This window comes from Diabrotica undecimpunctata, chromosome 3 (assembly GCF_040954645.1).
Source record: "Diabrotica undecimpunctata isolate CICGRU chromosome 3, icDiaUnde3, whole genome shotgun sequence".
NCBI lineage: Eukaryota > Metazoa > Arthropoda > Insecta > Coleoptera > Chrysomelidae > Diabrotica > Diabrotica undecimpunctata.
The window spans coordinates 134905893-134924584 of record NC_092805.1 but is presented as its reverse complement, the minus strand read 5'-3'; the positions used below and the strand labels follow the sequence as shown (position 1 = coordinate 134924584).

The 18692-nt window shown below is 33.7% G+C and overlaps 1 protein-coding gene across 1 annotated transcript; it reads left to right on the top strand.

Moving 5' to 3' along the window:
• Positions 1-13330, top strand: LOC140437437 (polygalacturonase-like). Its single transcript, XM_072526972.1, has 4 exons — positions 1-357; positions 9973-10187; positions 12305-12629; positions 13021-13330. Exons 1-4 carry the CDS (start codon positions 39-41, stop codon positions 13263-13265), a joined length of 1104 nt encoding a protein of 367 aa, XP_072383073.1. The 5' UTR covers positions 1-38; the 3' UTR covers positions 13266-13330.
• The last annotated feature ends 5362 nt before the right edge of the window (positions 13331-18692 follow it).

The following is an 18692-nucleotide window of genomic DNA, read 5'->3' as shown; positions in this document are numbered from 1 at the left end:
AATCTTTATTTTATAAACATTTTCATTATTAGCTCAAAATGGTTTCCTCAATACCTTTATTATTTCCGTTACTGGCACTGGCATACGGTAATTCAATACTGCCAACAACCAACAATACAGAAGGAGTTGGCGTTTCTTGTACTATTAAAGAATACTCACAAGTAGAGGCTGTGCTAAAATACTGTACTGATATTATTTTAAGTAATGTAGAAGTACCCAGTGGAAAATCCTTAAATTTACATTTAAGAGATGGTTCCACTTTGACTGTCAGAGGTACCATTAGTTTTGATGTTGGACACTACGATATTTGGTTGGTTACTATATCTGGAAATAATATTAAAGTAATTGGAGAAAAAGGTAAGATGTTTTTCTATAAATTTCTATAAATCCTTTCTGTAATTCTTTTTAGTGCTGAAAAATTTCTTTCTTCTGAAGCCGATGTTATAGCAATGGTTACAACAATAAATGTAAATTTGTACAACTCTGACATGCATTAAAAATTATTTAGACATAAAATTTCAAACATTTGAGGGTCACTGTATAATACAATTACTTTTTTTTTAATCGAATAGTATCAACAAATCGATACTTGAGTTAATAATTCATTATAGTGTTGCCCAAATGCAAGAACAAGACGAGACTTAGACAGTCTTGGTCTTGGTCTTGCGCCAATACACCTGGTCTTGTTCTTGGTCTTTCTAGTCTCGGAGTTACCCATTAGCCTATTGCTACTTGTTAAACGGTACTTTAGATCTTAGAACAACGTAACGGCGTAGGTACATTTTAAACTTGAATTAACATAGCCATAATAGAGACCAACCAAATTAATAAATATCTAAACAACTGACACCTGGTGGGGTTTGAACCCACGACATAAGCAGTGCGTGGCTATGCTCTAACTGAGCTATCTACCATGCCCACGAGAGTCGCTATGTTTCTTAATAAATGTTTGCATTTAATAAGCTTACTTCGTTACTTTAAATATTTCGGTATTTTGTTTACACGATAGCCAACATTATCTGTTATTAATTTGTCTCGTTACTTTTGAATATTAGCCGCGCTCTTTCAGCAAATTTTGTTTAACCAAATGATCTCATCGCACACTCAGCAGAAACGACGCGACGTCTTACGCCGATTTGTGGCAAGATTTGCGGTATTTAGATTCCTCATAACTAAATTAAAATACGGAAAGAAATTGAATTATTAAGTTGATGTTCTTAACAGTAGGAATAGTTATGCTAACCTTATTATATTTTTATCAGCTAAGGTGACATATTTTTAAAAAGTTTCAATACGATATTACTGTCAGAGTCGCAACGCAAGAAGATTATTCTATGACTAAAGGCAGGCTATTCACAAAATCTGAACAATTAATTTCAGAGCGACGAAGTCGCCTGCTGGGAAAAAATATACAAAATATTTTATTTTTCCATTGTAATTATGACTTTTGAGTAGGTGTTAAATGTGTCAAGTGTTCTTTTAATTAATATTTTGATTTGCTGTGTATGTTTATGGTATTGTTCGTAATGCGCAAAAGTCCAATTTTTCAAATTTTTGTTACATTTTTTTGTGTCTCATAGAGTCTCACTATACTCGCTAAAACGACACTCAGTCGTAACTGCAAGACGCAAGAGTCTCACAGGCTTAGTCTTATTCTTGCTCAAATCTTGCACGGTCAGTCTTGGTCTTGGTCTTGCGAAAACACAAGAATAAGAAAAATAACCTGAAAACTTAACCTGATACAATCATCGAGCATACAATATAAGTATAACACAGCAAATGAGGCTGCTCTCCCTTTTTTACATAATTCTGAGAATTATGAGGTGAAGCGACAAACATTATGTTTATCTATCGAGTATATTGTACGTATAGGGAAACTATATTGCTGCGTTCGCGAAGTTTGTCGTAACTTGTAACGTTGATGTTCATAAACGGGAGGCTAGTCTTCCTGATAACGATCTGCGCAGTGTGTGCTTAAGGAGACCGCAATGGTGTGTTCCGATGCTAATGCTCCGTGCGTACGGATATAATATAGTGATAGTGTGGAATTAACACTTTGTATAATAGTAGCAGTCCTTGTTGTTTCTCGCGATTAAAAATAAACAAAACAAAGTAGAGCGTGTAAAAAATAAATGGACAGGCTAAGCCTCCATTGTCTCCTTTGACCAGCCGCCACTGACCACATGTACATCATTGTAACATTGTAAATTCTTATTTGTGTAAATGATTAATTATAATAAATATTTTATTAAAATATGTTTTGACCTGTTACGTATCTTTTTTCAGTTTCACTTCACGTGGTAGTTAGTTCAAGGATAAAACAACATTAAATTTAATTGAGTTATTCCACAGATTTGTTAAATTGCTAGAAATTAATTTAACTGGCGCTCATTTGGTTTATTCAGGATCTCTCTCTGGTTCTATTTAACCTTCTATTTCTTCCAGTTCTCATTCTTTCACACTAAAATAATTTCAGGAGGAAATCTGTTGTAATTTTATTGCTCTTTCTAAATTTCTAATCCCACCTTTCTTTTATTTTTATTCTCTCGAGCTTACTTAGTCGGTGCTCTATTCTATTCTTTTGTTCTATTATACACTTATTTATCTCCCTCCCAATTGCATACTAACTTCTGTCTTTCCTTTTAAAACCGTAGTTGCGTATCGTTAACGAACTATGTAAATTATACAATATAATATGTTTCTCGCTAAATATTAAATAAAAATATTCCACATCACGGTTGCCGACAATAGAATTAATATGTTTTTTAAATGTGTTTAAATTTAAATATGGTTGTATAAATTAATCAATACATTTGTCCTCCCTGTATTCCTACGATCCCTATAAGTACCGCCATCGGGCTCGTGGAATGCGTCCCTTTAACAGAGAAGAGCACCAGTCGTTGAAAAGAAAAGACGCAACCCGGCACGGGAACCCATGCATGCATATTAAATTGATTTCGTTCGTTGTTTTGTAGTGCAAACCCTGGTAATTAGACCCAGCGGTAAGTTTTTACCTAGTTTTACCTAAACCTATAAATTGTTTTTGATTGTTTATTGCAACCATTTAAATTTTAATAATTATTTGCACATATGAGGAAAAGCCCATTATTTTCTCGCCAGAGTTATCGAAGGAATAGTTCTGTTAATTAAGTACTATTAATTTGTAATAGTACATTTGTTTGTTAATACCCCACATTGGCCTATCTAGCCGGATTTGAACTCATTTATTGAAAAAATATTTTTTGTTATATTTAAATTTGAATGGTTGGTTTCGTCTCGTCGTATTTTTTATCGTTTTGAGGGTTCTTATCTTAAGTTTGCGTCTCTTGTCGTGGCTCGAGAATAATTTATGACCTTTTTGTAAAGTCGACCATATGGGACTTTTTAGAAGGGAATTATCGTCGTTTTAATAAAGTATCGAATTACAAATCGGTAATTTCGGGGTTTTAGACCACATTTTTATACATTTTCGTTTGTATAATATTATTGGAACTTGTTAAAAAATTTAAAATGGAAAAACTTGAAGAAAAGAATAGGAAGCTCAAATTTTTAAGAAAAACTGCTTTAAATGATATTCAGTTAATTTTCGATTTAGGTTTTAAGGCCCTTTCAGACGTTTCTATTCGCCCTTTATTTAAAATTAGACTAGAGGATTTAGATTCGATTCGCGAAGAGTTCTTAAAACATCACACTAATATTATTAGTAATATTCTTTCTGTACCAGACGCGGATACGAGGGTTGAAGAAAATGTTCGGGAATTATTTTTGGAACAATTTTATAAAATAAAACTATTTAGTGCGGAATTATCTGAGCCACAATTTGAAACTCCAGAACCGTTTAGATCAGTAGTAGTTCCACAATCTAATATTCGCTTGCCTAAAATAGAGCTGCCTAAATTTAAGGGTGATTTTAAGGAGTTTAGTTCGTTTTTAGACTTATATAATTCGGTTGTACATAATAACGCAGGCCTAGCAGACGTAGAAAAGTTTAAGTATTTGAAAGGATGTTTAGAAGGGACTCCACTTAGTTTGATTCGTAATTTGTCAATAAATAGCGATAATTATCAAATTGCTTACGATCTAATTGTTAAACGCTACACAAATGTTCGTCGTTGTGCGACCGCGCATTGGGATGCGATCTTGGGCGTACAGAAAATATCGGTAGTCAATTCGAAAAATCTGGCTAAATTAGTAGATACGTTTTTAGAAAATTTAGCCGCATTGAAAACATTAGGTCTTCCGACAGAACATTGGGATTTTATTATGTTTAATTTACTTTTGTCGAAATTAGACGCGGATTCAGTAAAGTTATTTGAGTTAGAAAATAAATCGAATAAAATCCCGTCATTTCAAAAATTGGTAGAGTTTATTGAAACTCAGTACATTGCTTACGATAATTTGAATAGTAGCTTAAGTGAATCTAAGAAATCGTCGAGGGCTCCAACTTATACGGAGCCAAAGTGTAATTATAAACATTCCAATGAGTCAAGGCATAATAGTAGTTCATCCTTTGTTACAAATTCGTCGTCAATATGTTGTGCTTTATGTAAACAAAGTCATTTTCTTAACCATTGCTCGTTGTTTTTGAAAAAATCTCCAAAAGAAAGATACCAATTTTGTAAAGAATCTTCCTCGTGTTTTAGGTGTCTTAATCAGGCTAATCATTCTGTCAAGTCGTGTCCAAAGGCCTTTAAATGTAGTAAATGTAATAGTCACCTTCATAATAGTTTGTTGCACTTTGATAGAAATCGTTCCAATAGTCAGTCGTCCATAGAAAATACTAATAATCCAGGGGCATCGGGAGTCGAACAAAATTCGCCTGAAATATCACATTGTGCTGCTAGTTTTATAGGGAAGAAAAACGAGACAAAAAAGGAAATTTTGCTCGGTACCGTTTTAGTTCACGCGATTGATAGTAAGGGGTGTAAACAGCCCTTGAGATGTCTTCTAGATTCAGGTTCAATGAGTTCGTTCATTAGTCGTAAAGCTGCCAGTAGATTAGGTTGGCCTAAAACTCCTTGTTCATTTGAAGTTAACGGACTCAATTCGATGCAAACGAAACTGAATCAAGGTCAAATAAGTTTTTCTATCCAACCTCGTTATCAGGAGTCACCGGTGTTTCACTTGGAGGCTATTATTACAGATCGGGTTTGCTCGGATTTGCCGATCACCAAAATTGACATATCGACGTGGAATTATATTAAAAATTTGAAGTTAGCCGATCCCGAATTTAACTGTAGTCAATCTATAGATTTGTTAATTGGTTGTAGCATATTTTCGAAGGTGTTGTTAGAAGGTAAAATTGAAGGTAAAGCGGGACAACCAGATGCCCTAAATACCGTTTTTGGTTATATTTTGTTAGGACCTACTAGCACACCTAACCTTTCGTCGACTTCGCTTGTTTGCCTTTCAAATATTGAAGACCCACTAAATTCTTCGTTAACGAAATTTTGGGAACTGGAAAACGTACCGGAAAAGCCAGTTTCAGAACCAGAAGACGTTCTGTGTGAGAACATTTATCTGGAAACGCATAATCGGGACGTCTCGGGTAAATATGTTGTATCTTTGCCTTTTCGTGAATCGCCACCTTGTTTGCAAGATAGCTATGATATTGCTTTAAATAGATTGCTATCATTAGAACGACGCTTATCTCGTCAACCAAGTTTGAAAAAAGAATATTCTTTTCATATGCAGGAGTATCTCGATTTAGGTCATATGCAGTTAGTCTCTAATGCCGAAAAGAAAAGGGGAAAGTATTATATTCCACATCATTGCGTTGTGAAACCAGATAGTGTTTCAAGTAAAATTCGAGTTGTATATAATGCGTCTCAGAAAAGTCCCAGTCGCGGTAAATCTTTAAACGACTATTTACTGGTCGGTCCTAAGCTGCAACAGAACATAGTCTCGCTGTTGTTGAATTTTAGACTTAATCGTTTTGCGCTGTGTGCGGACATTCGTCAGATGTATCGTAATATTTTAGTCGCTCCTGAACACACGGATTATCAACGCGTGTTATGGAGATTTTCTAGCGCTGAAGAAATTCAGGAATATCGTTTATTAACCGTTACTTTTGGAATAGTATCTTCGCCGTATCTCGCTTTAAGAACTCTCCAACAATTAGCATTAGACGAAGGCTCTCGTTTTCCTAAAGCCGTCTCGCTTATTCGTCATGCTTCGTATATTGATGATTTTGTTTTTGGTGCTTCGACTCTCGAAGAAGCACAAACTTTAGTTGACGAATTAGTCGCTTTGTTAAAGTTAGGAGGCTTTGAATTACGGAAATGGTGTTCGAATGAATCCAAATTGTTGTCGCAATTTCCTGAATCCCATATTAATCCTCACTCCATTAATTTTGATCCAGAAGCAAATGGTCCTTCATTAAAAATCCTTGGTTTGAAGTGGATTGCACAGTCCGACGTCTTTCAATTTTCAGTCAAATTGCAAGACGTCCCTTGTACCAAAAGATCGTTTTTGTCCGAATTAGCTCGAATGTATGATCCTTGTGGTTACTTAACACCTATTACCTTTTTTATTAAACATTTAATCCAACAACTTTGGGCAACCGGTCTTAAATGGGATGATCGTCCTCCTTCGGAAATAATTCGGGTATGGGAACAATATAAGAGCGAACTATCTCTTATTTCACAGTTCAAAATTCCTCGTTTTTTGAATATTTCCTCATGTCCCATCTTAGAGCTTCATGGATTTGCCGATGCTAGTGAAAAGGGATATGCTTGTGTCGTTTATATTCGTGGTATTGATACTCGTAACCTAGTTCAAGTTAATTTACTGTGTGCCAAATCGAAAGTAGCTCCTATAAAACAGATTACTATACCTCGATTAGAATTGTTAGCTGCTGTTCATTTGGTAAAACTTATGTCGTTTGTGTTAGAGTCGTGGAAGCATATAATATTTCAAAATGTGTATGCTTGGTTAGATTCTCAAATCGTATTGCACTGGATTAAAAGCTCCCACTCGAGATTCAAAACTTTCGTCGCAAATCGCATTTCGTATATCCAGTCCCATAGTCAAAATTATTCTTGGCATTATATCGAATCTCGAAATAATGCAGCCGATGCGCCTTCGCGAGGCATGCTACCGGCCGCTGTTCTATCAAAATTAGACTGGTTAAGAGGTCCTTCGTTTTTGTATAATATTCCATTAATTTTTCCAGAGGTTCCTCCCTCATTGCAGGAAAAATCCTCTTTGGAAGAGATAAAGAAAGCTTTAGTGTTTGTTTCCACTCATGAGGAACATTTTCTGTCTTGTTTGTTAAAAAATAAATCGTCTTTTACCTCGATCCAAAGAATTTTGGCTTTTATGTTGCGATTCGCGCACAATTCTCGTTATAAAAGGTCGAAACGGTCAGGACCCTTGACTTTCGTAGAATTAGAAGACTCGTTGATTATTCTTGTCAGATTTACACAAGAAAAGTATTTTGAAGAACATCTTCAATCAAATTCTTTTCCAAAACCATTTCGTAAGTTGGGAGTATTCTTAGATGATAGTACTCAGTGTTTAAGAGTAGGTGGTCGTCTATCGCAGTCTTCGTTATCGTATGAAGCAAAACACCCGTTTTTGTTACCAAAGAAATCACGCCTTACTACTCTTCTAGTTCGTCATTATCATGAGAAGTATTTACATGCTGGATTTAAGAGTACTCAGTTTTTGGTTAGTCAAAGGTTTTGGATAATGTCTTCTAAACAAGCCGTTAATTTGGTATTGTCCAAATGTTTTAGATGTTGGAAACAATCTCCTACAAACTTACAACCCCCTATGGGTAATTTGCCTAGATTTCGTCTCGGTGCCATTAAACCCTTTTCGATTTGTGGGTTAGATTATGGTGGACCGTTTTCGATAACCATGTCTCGTTACAGGGGAGTTAGAACTCAAAAGGCCTATTTGTGTCTATTTGTATGTTGCGGTACTAAGGCTTTAAATCTTGAATTAGCTAGTGATTTGACCGCGGAAGCTTTTTTGGCCGCTTTACAACGTTTTTATTAATTTTGTTTTGTTCGACTTTTGTCAATATAACCGCGACGAAACCACCATTTTAATTTTAATTTTTTTATTGTAGTTTAAGTTTTGAATATTTGTGTAAGATTTGTATAGGAATTGTTTGTATTAATTATCGTTTTAGTTGTTTAAGTAATTATAGTATTTGGAATTCGTTTTGTTTTTTAAAGACCTTATGGCCTTTAAAGGGGGGAGAATGTTTAAATTTAAATATGGTTGTATAAATTAATCAATACATTTGTCCTCCCTGTATTCCTACGATCCCTATAAGTACCGCCATCGGGCTCGTGGAATGCGTCCCTTTAACAGAGAAGAGCACCAGTCGTTGAAAAGAAAAGACGCAACCCGGCACGGGAACCCATGCATGCATATTAAATTGATTTCGTTCGTTGTTTTGTAGTGCAAACCCTGGTAATTAGACCCAGCGGTAAGTTTTTACCTAGTTTTACCTAAACCTATAAATTGTTTTTGATTGTTTATTGCAACCATTTAAATTTTAATAATTATTTGCACATATGAGGAAAAGCCCATTATTTTCTCGCCAGAGTTATCGAAGGAATATTTCTGTTAATTAAGTACTATTAATTTGTAATAGTACATTTGTTTGTTAACACCCCACAAAATGTATTAAAAAAATATGTTAGGGATGCAATCAATATTAACGCAATAATTCACTAATAAAGCTGCAGATGTTCCTTTCAATAAATTTAATATTTATGTGATTTATGTGGATGACCCCATATTGATACCGTTTTCCCAATTTCTTTATATAAAACTTTATTTTATTATTTGAAAGCAATTTAAAAAAGTTATACTCCAGTCGTCAGATTCGAAAATGCCAATGAACCTCTAAAAATCATACGAACACGCAGAATTTTACCAAGAATATTATTTTGGGACCCCAAAAAGATGCAAAAAAAATTACCACTTTTATTCCCAGGATTCCCCCTAAAACCACCCACGCGGAGGGGTAAAAACGCAAAAAATTGATTTACCTAGAATCTGTATACCCCATTTTTTCTGGGGTGTACAGATTCTATCCCTTTTATTAACTGGCCTCTATGAAGTTTTGATTACTAGAGCCTAACCTTTAAAACTAATAGCATGCAATTTTAGTTTTAAGTTTTGGCAACAAATGTGAGGCATTTGAAATATGCTTAAAAACGTTGGATTTAAATTTTCACACAACAAACGATCTAAAACATTTAAAACTTTTTTTTTAATTACACCAGTACGTTTTTCAAAAGAACAAAACTTCTGCAATAATCTACACCCAAAACAGTTTTTTTAAATGCATTCACCGTGACGTTTGTAATCTAAAACAATAAATTCTGCGTTTTTTATTCATATTTCAAATGCTCATATTTGTTACCACAACTCAAAATTGAAATTTTATGTCATAGGTTTTTAAGGTTGCTCTCTAAAACGGAAATTTTGCTACAACTGACCAATGAAACTGAAACACTTTTATAAAAACTGAGTTTCTTCTCGGCAAAATACAAAAACTGCATACGAAAGCTGCACTCTTTGCCTTTAAAACACATCTTGAATTTTGTCGATAGGACATTTGGATCAAAAGGTATCAAATTTTTACCGTCCAGCTGATACAAATTTTATTGAACACTAGTTTCGCTAGCGTATCTGACATGCAAGTTGCTTTAAGCGTTGTTTCTAAGAGAAAGGTTCATTCTACACAAAAAATGCTTATACACATTTTTATTTAAAATTGTCTCAGCTACATTTTTAATTTGGAACATTTTTTTCTACGGTGTACAGATTAACCCCTCGCAAAGGGGGTTTGAGGGGAAAGCCCAGGGGTAAAAGTGGTAAACTTATATGCATCTTTTTGAGGTCCCAAAATTAATATTAGCTACAAAATTCAGCTTGTTGGTATGATTTTTAGGGGTCAACCCTCTGACGACTGGACTATTACTCCTTATTATTTGCATTTACTAGGTTCACTTTTCCATGGTCATGGTGAAAAATACTGGGACGGTCACGGAGGTAGTGGTGGTGTTACCAAACCAAAGCTGCTACAAATCGCAAACGTCAATAACGGCCATTTCAGCAACATCCATTTGAAAAACTGTCCAATGTTTTGTACTGGCATAACAAAAGTTAAGGATTTGACAATAGATGGTTGGAATGCTGATTGTTCCGAAGGAGATAAAGTACGTACTATAACTTTAATAACCATATTCATGTTACTAGTCTCACTGCATATTCTCATTTATAATTATAATCTTTAAACCATTTTTCCTCCTTCCCTTTTTTCTTATTTTCTTCTTATTTTTATCTTCTGTGTCTTTCTACTGTATAATATTGTTACAATCGAAACGATTTTTATCGATCTATGATACGACCAGTTTTCGATTATAGCTGTCACTTGTATGGAAACGCATCGGACACCCATTTAACAAAAATTAAGGTACAGAAAAATAAGTGCCTACGCTTGTGCCTTGGATATCTGAAATCTACACCAATTAATGTAATGGAAATTGAAGCTGTTGAATCGCCATCGAATTTACGGAGGCAGTATCTTACCGATAAATATATAGCTCGTACCATTAGCAGAGACCAAGTATTTCTCAAAAATATACACAATCTGGCTGTTGTAGATTTGACTAAAAGGTATTGGTTTAAGAAAAAATCTCCACTCGTGGCGGTAAGCTACAGAAATCTGTCTAAATTCAAAGAGGTACTTTATAAGGGTCATCTTCCACCAGTGTACACTGAAAAGCCTTATGTGCTGTTCTCAATAAAAATCAAGACAGAATTTCTCAATGATGTCCAAGGCCCCATGTTTAACGCAGAAATTCAGAAGAGATGGCCTAATTATTATTATATGTTTACTGATGGTTCAAAAAAAGGTAATAACACTGATTGCGCAGTATATCAACAGAATTCTGGACAACAGCATAAATATAAGTTACCTGATGAAGCCACCATCTACACATCCGAAATGCTGGGTTTAAAGTTTGCTCTTTCTCACGCTTTGACAAAGGAAATGAAGAACTGTGTAATATTTACAGATAGTAAAAGTGCAGTAGAAAGATTATGTGTAACAAATAAATCCAAGCAATTGACTTATCTTAATATAGAGATTTTAAAATTGTACTACGAGGTTTCAAAGCTCGGAGGAGAAGTTATTATCGCATGGATCAAAGGCCATTCTGGGATAAAGGATAATATAATAGCAGATGCTTTGGCAAAAGAAGCATTATCAAGCGGAGAAACCATAGACAACAATATTTTACCGGTGTCAGATATAAATGTATATAGTAAACATCGGCTCAAATTAAAATGGCAAGCCAATTATACGGAATCCGAAAGTCAGTCATCCTTTACATATTGGCAACCCACACTTCTTAAAAAAAGGTGGTTTCATTCAGAGTCCAACAGAAGTTTCATTAAAACTATTAATAGGCTAAGGTCAAATCATGCTCTAACACCTTCAAGAATGTAGAAAATGAATTTAGCAGACACTCCAAACTGTATTTGTGGTAAATATGTAGATTTAACACATATCCTATTAGAATGTGTAAACCAACAAGGAAATATTACATGTTTATATGAAAACTTACGAAAACTAAATGTCTGTTTCCCATTTCACATAAATGAATTAATTTTCTCTGGAAACGTAGAAATCTTTAATTGTATTTATCAGTAAATAAGAAATTGTAAATATATATATATATATATGTATATATATATATATATATATATATATATATATATATATATATATAAACAATATAATGTACTAACCATAGAATTAAGATGAAACTTGTAAGCAATTTGTGAACATACCAATCATGTAATAAACCTTTTAATATAAAAAAAAAATAAAAAAAAATAAAAAAAAAGAAAATATAAAAAAAACAAAAAAACATGTAAAACAAAATTATTATAAAAGACGACCAAAACAAAATAAAAAATATATATACATATTACATACAATATCGAAAAGTTATATAAAAAAAATAATAAAAAAAAGAGAAAAAAGAGAATAATAATAAATAAAAAAAAATAAATAAATAAAAATAAAAATTAAAACTAACATTTAGTACTAACTCGAACTCTGATTGTTGTTCTGTGAATACAAATTACAAAATAGTCTGGTCAATTGGCTATGCCAAGGCCATTAAAAAAAAAAATTTTAAACCATTAAAAACGTCAACAATTTTCTTTCTTAATGTTAGACATATATGATAAAATGCGTAACAAACATTAATAAGTAATTTTAGAAAACAATATATCCAGATCAAAATAATATTTATTGTTTTAGTTAGGAAAAAATACTGACGGAATAGGTATCTCATGGGCTCAAAATGTATACATCAACAATGTTTACATCCATAATCAAGACCAGTGTTTATATGTAAATCAAGGATCTGATATGGTCTTTACAGGCATTCACTGCGTTGGTTCACATGGTATTTGTGCTACAGCAGGTTTCAGCAAAACTTCATATGAAGAAAATACTACTAAAAACATAACATTCCACAATTGTGTTATGGAAGGAGGATTGACAGGTGTCCAGGTTATTGCTATGGCTAGCGGTGGACCAGGAGAAGTGACAGATATTAGTTTTCAGAATGTCATTCTTAAAGGTAATATAAAAAGTAAAAATTATTGGTTTTGCTGTTGTTTGCTTTGTGTTTACTGCTTAACACTCTTTACAGCTGATATTTACGTTTTTGGTTGTTTTGGATACATTTCACCCGCTGCTGTTCAATTAATTTACTGTATATCTGACATTAAAGTGAAGTATAAGTTTCATGTTTAATACATTTTTACATGTTGGGGCAAAATTTTCAGATTATAATGGTGAAATAGTTTTAAATATTACTTAAAATCTTCAACTCGTTGCTATTTTTCATTATAAACCTACTCAGTAATCTTACTTATATAATAACGAATTTTTGTGATTAAATTTGTATTTTTTTATAGGTAGGTATATTATAAAATAGCCGAGTATTATATATGAACATTTTTTTGCAGATATTGTGCAACAAGGCGTATACGTTCAAATGGACTATGGCAACAATGGTCATCCCAATAATAATATAGCTGTAAAAGGACTCAAATTGTCACACGTTACTGGAACCGTTTCAGGAAACTCAGCTAGACCTTACTACATTGTATGTGGAGACAAGTGTTCAGACTGGACATTCAATGATGTTCACGTCACAGGAGGGGGCCTAAAAAGCTCGTGTAATTACAAGCCATCCGGATTTACTTGTTAGATAATTAGATACTGAACAAATTAGGAAGTAGATATATGTAATATATTATTATACTATTATTAAAAGCGTAATTATTAAAACTTAGTTAAATCTTCTCTTAGGGTGCTTTTCTCTATTTTGCTGAATAGCTGTGTTGAGGTCTTTCTATAGCACGCTCTCAGGTTAGCAAGCGAAGATATTCTTCTTTGTCCTGGGGCCTTTTTTCCTTCAACTTTACCTTGCAAAATGCATTGAAGTAGCTCATATCTGCCTTGATTTTTTTATTATATGTCCCAAGTACTGCAGCTTACGGTCCTTCACGATGTTGACCAAATCCGCGGTTGTGTTCATGATCCGCAGTACTTCTTCATTGGTGACTTTGTCTGTCCATGGTATCTTCAGGATTCTTCTGTATAACCATAGCTCAAAAGTCTGAAGTTTTGTTTCCCTTCCGCCTGAGTCCGCCACGTTTCTACTCCGTATAGAAGCACTGAATACACGTAACATTTAAAGAGCCTTATTTTTGTTTCTAGGGTGAGGTCATGGCTCTTCAACACAGAGCTCTTAGTCAAGAATGCACTTTTTACCTTCCCGGTGCGATATTTAATCTCTTGGGTATTGTCCCATTATAAGGGTCATAAAAGTGAATTACCTATCTATACCTAAACTTAGCAAAACCGAAGAGAAAAAAGGTAATTCCTTGAAATCAATAAGCCTGATAGTATTCATACTAAAGACTCTACAAAAACTGCTCGATAGACACATTAGAGATGATTTATTGCTTGAAAAGTCCGATACATCACGAATAGTAACCGTATTAAGTAGGACTTCCTTCGAAAACGGAAAAGTTTTAACTAGTACAGAAGATTTTCTCGATATAGAGGACATTTGATAACACCTCCTACACAGCAATCACCAGGGCGGTTTGTCTAAAATAAATAGATGAAACTAAAGTTGCAGATTCGCAGAGAACTGGAGATATTGTCCACAGAGGAAGCCTTGTTTCTTTTCTTGTGGAATCTGTTTTTTGATATTTGAAGTCCATCCTGGGGGCTTATGTAGAACATAAGCCATCAGAAGTCCAAAATCATGAAATCTATCAGAATTATGAATTTTGTATTAGATTGAATAATGCATATAGATGAATTTTAATATTAGATTCGGGGCTTTCTTGGAATTAGCAGATAAAACGAATAACCGAGCCAGCGGTAACTATGTTAATGGTGCTAGACGCTAATGGAAAAATGCAGTATTTAAAACCAGACGTGTTATATTGGATTAACAAAGTAATATTGAGGATTGAGATTATCGAGGATTGGGTCCTCTGAGCCTGAATGATACACGTCTAAATCTGGTGAGTGAAGTAAAGTATATTGAGATAATATTAGACTCGAGGCATTCTTGAAATCAGCTGATAGAACTTATAATACAACCAGCGGTAACTATGTTAATGGTAGCCAGACGCTTATGGAAAAATGTATAGTTTAAAACTAGACATATTATATTCGATATAACATAGTGGTAAAACCAACAATTACATATGCATTTGTGGTATGGTGTCCAAAGTTGCAGCCAAAAAACTCCCAAAATTAGTAAGTAGTAGTCGTATCACTGGACTATTGACGTCAATTCAGATAATATTTTAGATATGATGACAAAAAAAGTAGAAAAATCAAATTATAACTACACTTGAGTGCAAAACAATTGACTCTAAAGCGATATTTGAGATTATACCTTCTGTTTCAGTGTAAGAAGTATGAAAATAAAAAGATGTAATGTACACACAATAACTTTTTTATTGCAATTACAAAAACTGCTATTGCATTATTTGGAAGACGCATTATAAAAACAATATGCAGTAGATACGAACAGAGTTTTCTAAATATTCATCATTGGAACTCACGCAAGAAAGATGTTATGAACAGAGAAATTATCAATTACAAAATGAAACTCTTTATTTTTTATTATTAGATAATACTACCCCTACTCCATATTACACTTTACAATCGATTTTGCATGTATCGGATAACTTTTCTAATAAATTCTCAAGGTATTGCTTACCATTCATCATTAAGAGCAGCTTCCAATTCCATTATGCTTCTGTTTAAGCTTAAACATGCTCTATTGAATTTATGTCCGGGCTCAACGCAGGCCAATTTATTGTAGGTATACCGATCTCAGTCAGATAGGTGGTAATGACTCGTGCGGTGTGGCATCGTGCATTAAAATAAGGGCATCACTCATAAATCCCGCGTATCGAACCATATGTTTCTTCAAACTGTCTCTGATGTAATGATCCGCCGTTAAATATCCTCCACGTCCTCCACTATGCACGAAAACTAAGTCGGTTTTCCCATACATGGAAATTCCTGCCCAAAACATTCAAGAACCGCCTCCGTATGACACAATTTATCGTATACAATATTGAGCAAATCGCTCTCCTGACTTTATATAGACTCGACGCTTCTTGTCGATGCCATATAGGCAGATTCTACTTTCGTCGGAAAATAATACCTGACTCCATTGATAATCGTCCTAATTCAAATGTTCGCGAGCAAATTCTAATCGCCTTTGCTTCTGGGCTGCAGTTAGCTGCCCTTTTTTTTGTCAGGTTGGCTGCCTTCAGTCTCCTTCTGACTGTCCTAAAGCTGGTAACTACACCTCGGGCATCTCTTAACTCTTCTTTTCTTTGAGATTAGCACCAGTCAAATGTCGATTTCTCAGGGATCTCGATACAAGAAATCGATCATTTCTCTCCATTGTTACTCGTTTACTGCCTCCTCCTTGTCGGCGGACATAATCACCAGTATCTTGGTACCGACGTTACACTCGAGACTCAGTAGATGATTGGCTTAAATTTAGTTGATTTGCCACGGCCCTCTGGCTTAGGCCTTCTCTCAATAATGCTACTGCTTGAGCTGCTTTGACGGATGTGGTATCCATGTATAATGCAGTTACGAACTTAAGTGACTCATGTATTATGTAAATTCTGACCCCCTCTCTACGTGTTACATTATTTAATTGTAATACATCATCCTATTCACAAAAAAACTTTTTTAAAATTCAATAATGAGATTAATGATAATGATTGTACACTAAATATTTTTAAATTTACACTTTTGAGATTGAAACAGGAGACGTACTTTCGCAAAATAATGTTGAGTCGATTATTTTGCCCTGAAGTGTATATTCACTTTTATTATTAGTTATGCTGTTTTTTCTTCTTTACTTAAAACTTTTTTTGAACTTTGAATTTAAATAAATATTTCTATTATATAAAGCATGTTCTTATTTTTGGCACCCCAAGATTTTAAATATTACAATTTAAAAGTAATATATTAATGTCATGAAATACATAAATTTAATTTAATTTTTTTTTAATTTAAAACATACATTTTTATTTATTATAATTAAAAAAAATGAAAAGTAAATTATTTTTGTTACAAATATGTTTTTTAAATTCTGTTTTACCTGGACAAATTCGAATGTAATTATAAGTTTGAATTGTTTCTAAATTCCCTTTGTCCGATTCTTCTCTTTCGACGATGATAAAATAAAATGTTGAAGTCGTGGAGTAAAATATAGTTTTATTGACAGCTACTGAATAATTACACTCTAGTTGTTGTTGCGGTAAAAATTTATAATAGACTGCGTCCCAAATTAGTTCCGAAGCTATATTTATAATTTCACTAAAATGCTACGATTCATCAAATAAGTGTATTGCCCTCTGCATAGAACAAAAACATTTGACTTTTAAAAGTTAGCAAATATAATTTGAACCGAGGAAATGATTCCAGGTATTTCCTTAATAATATTAGGCAATAGTTTGCAGGAAGTTAAAAAAACTGTAATTAAGCTACTAATCAATATGTTTCATAATAATTATACACGGTGAAACTATACTAATTCAGAAAATTAAGATGGACTAATGGTCTAAATGGACTAATTTGTAATTTAAATATTGGCCACTCTATAAGAACCAGACGACCAATAGAAATATCTAAGTACATAAAATATAAAATAATATTAATAGTTTAAAAGAATCACAACACTTTATAAAATCATAATACTAATTTAGGTTTTTGAATTATTACCACCCGAGTAGTGCTACCTATAACTTGAATATTTAGAATTTATGATTCAATTATACTATCTAATTCAAGTTCATTAAGTAAAACTGATCTAGGTGGGACTGTCCCGAAAGTTCTACGTAAATTTATTTGTGATATCGTATGTCTTCGACTCGCTGGATGAGGTTGAATGTAGGAACCTTGATGCCTTTGTTTTTTGGCTTTCTTGACATTTCCTGACAACATAACAATGAATATAGTCACTAGTCCTGTGGTTAAATGAGGAATACCCTGATGGTTGGCAATGGTTTTCCACGTATGTTCGGATATGTCTTGGTCCAACTGCTCTGCATCAAGTACTATATTTGGCAACTCACCTCCCCGAATGTCTATATTATGGTAGGGAATGTTGATCTATTTTATTATTGGCCTCTGCATAAGCTCTTCAATGGGGCTGACGGGAGTCTTTAAGTAACGCATTTTGGTAACAGTTTTATAAAACTCGTTTGATTTATTATATGTTCAGATCGAGAACCATCGCATATTATAGCTAAATTTATAGCGTATGAAGGAATGACTAGCCAGAGGTTTGGTGTGCCTATTTTCAACCAACTGGCTTTCGTTATCATGTACTCTATTATATTGCAGGTGGTGTTGGTAGTTCTATCATATAATTAATTTAAAGATACAGTTTGGCTGGGTATCCATATTAATGATTGCTGTAGGTGAACATGCCAATTCTCCTTTGTTTAATTCTATACACTTTTCTTAATCTTGATCTACATTCTTGATCTACACTGACAACGAAAGAGCTGTGACTCTCAGTTGGTTGTATCTAGTGTTGTAAATTATTAGCAAATAGCTAATAATAACGATGTCTCATTCATTTTATACAACCGTATCTATTATTGGCTGCCTTCTTATATTTACTCCTTGTGGAAGAAACTTTGTAGCATTCAACATAATTGACTCTATTCTATAATCGATATTAAAGAAATGACACCAGGTAGCTCAAAACAGGCGCACATGGAAAATACAAGGAAGCTCCTATATCCAGGAGTAGATCAGAAGAGGCTGCTACAGTAGATGAATCAGATTAAATAAAGACAATCATTGTAAGGTGTGATTATTTTTGTAGCATTTTATTTATTTCTTACAATTGTCTATTTAACAACGTTAAGAAATGTAGCGATTGTACACTCATTAGTTTAATGAGCCATGCCGTTAAAATACTGTTGCATATTCTTCTAAACCGAATTAACAACAAGTGCGAAGAAATAATTAGTCAAGAGCAGTTCGGGTTCCGGAGATGCCTTGGAACTAGAGAAGCACTATTTTCTATGCAAACACTCCTTCAACGATGTTGGGAGGTAAGAAA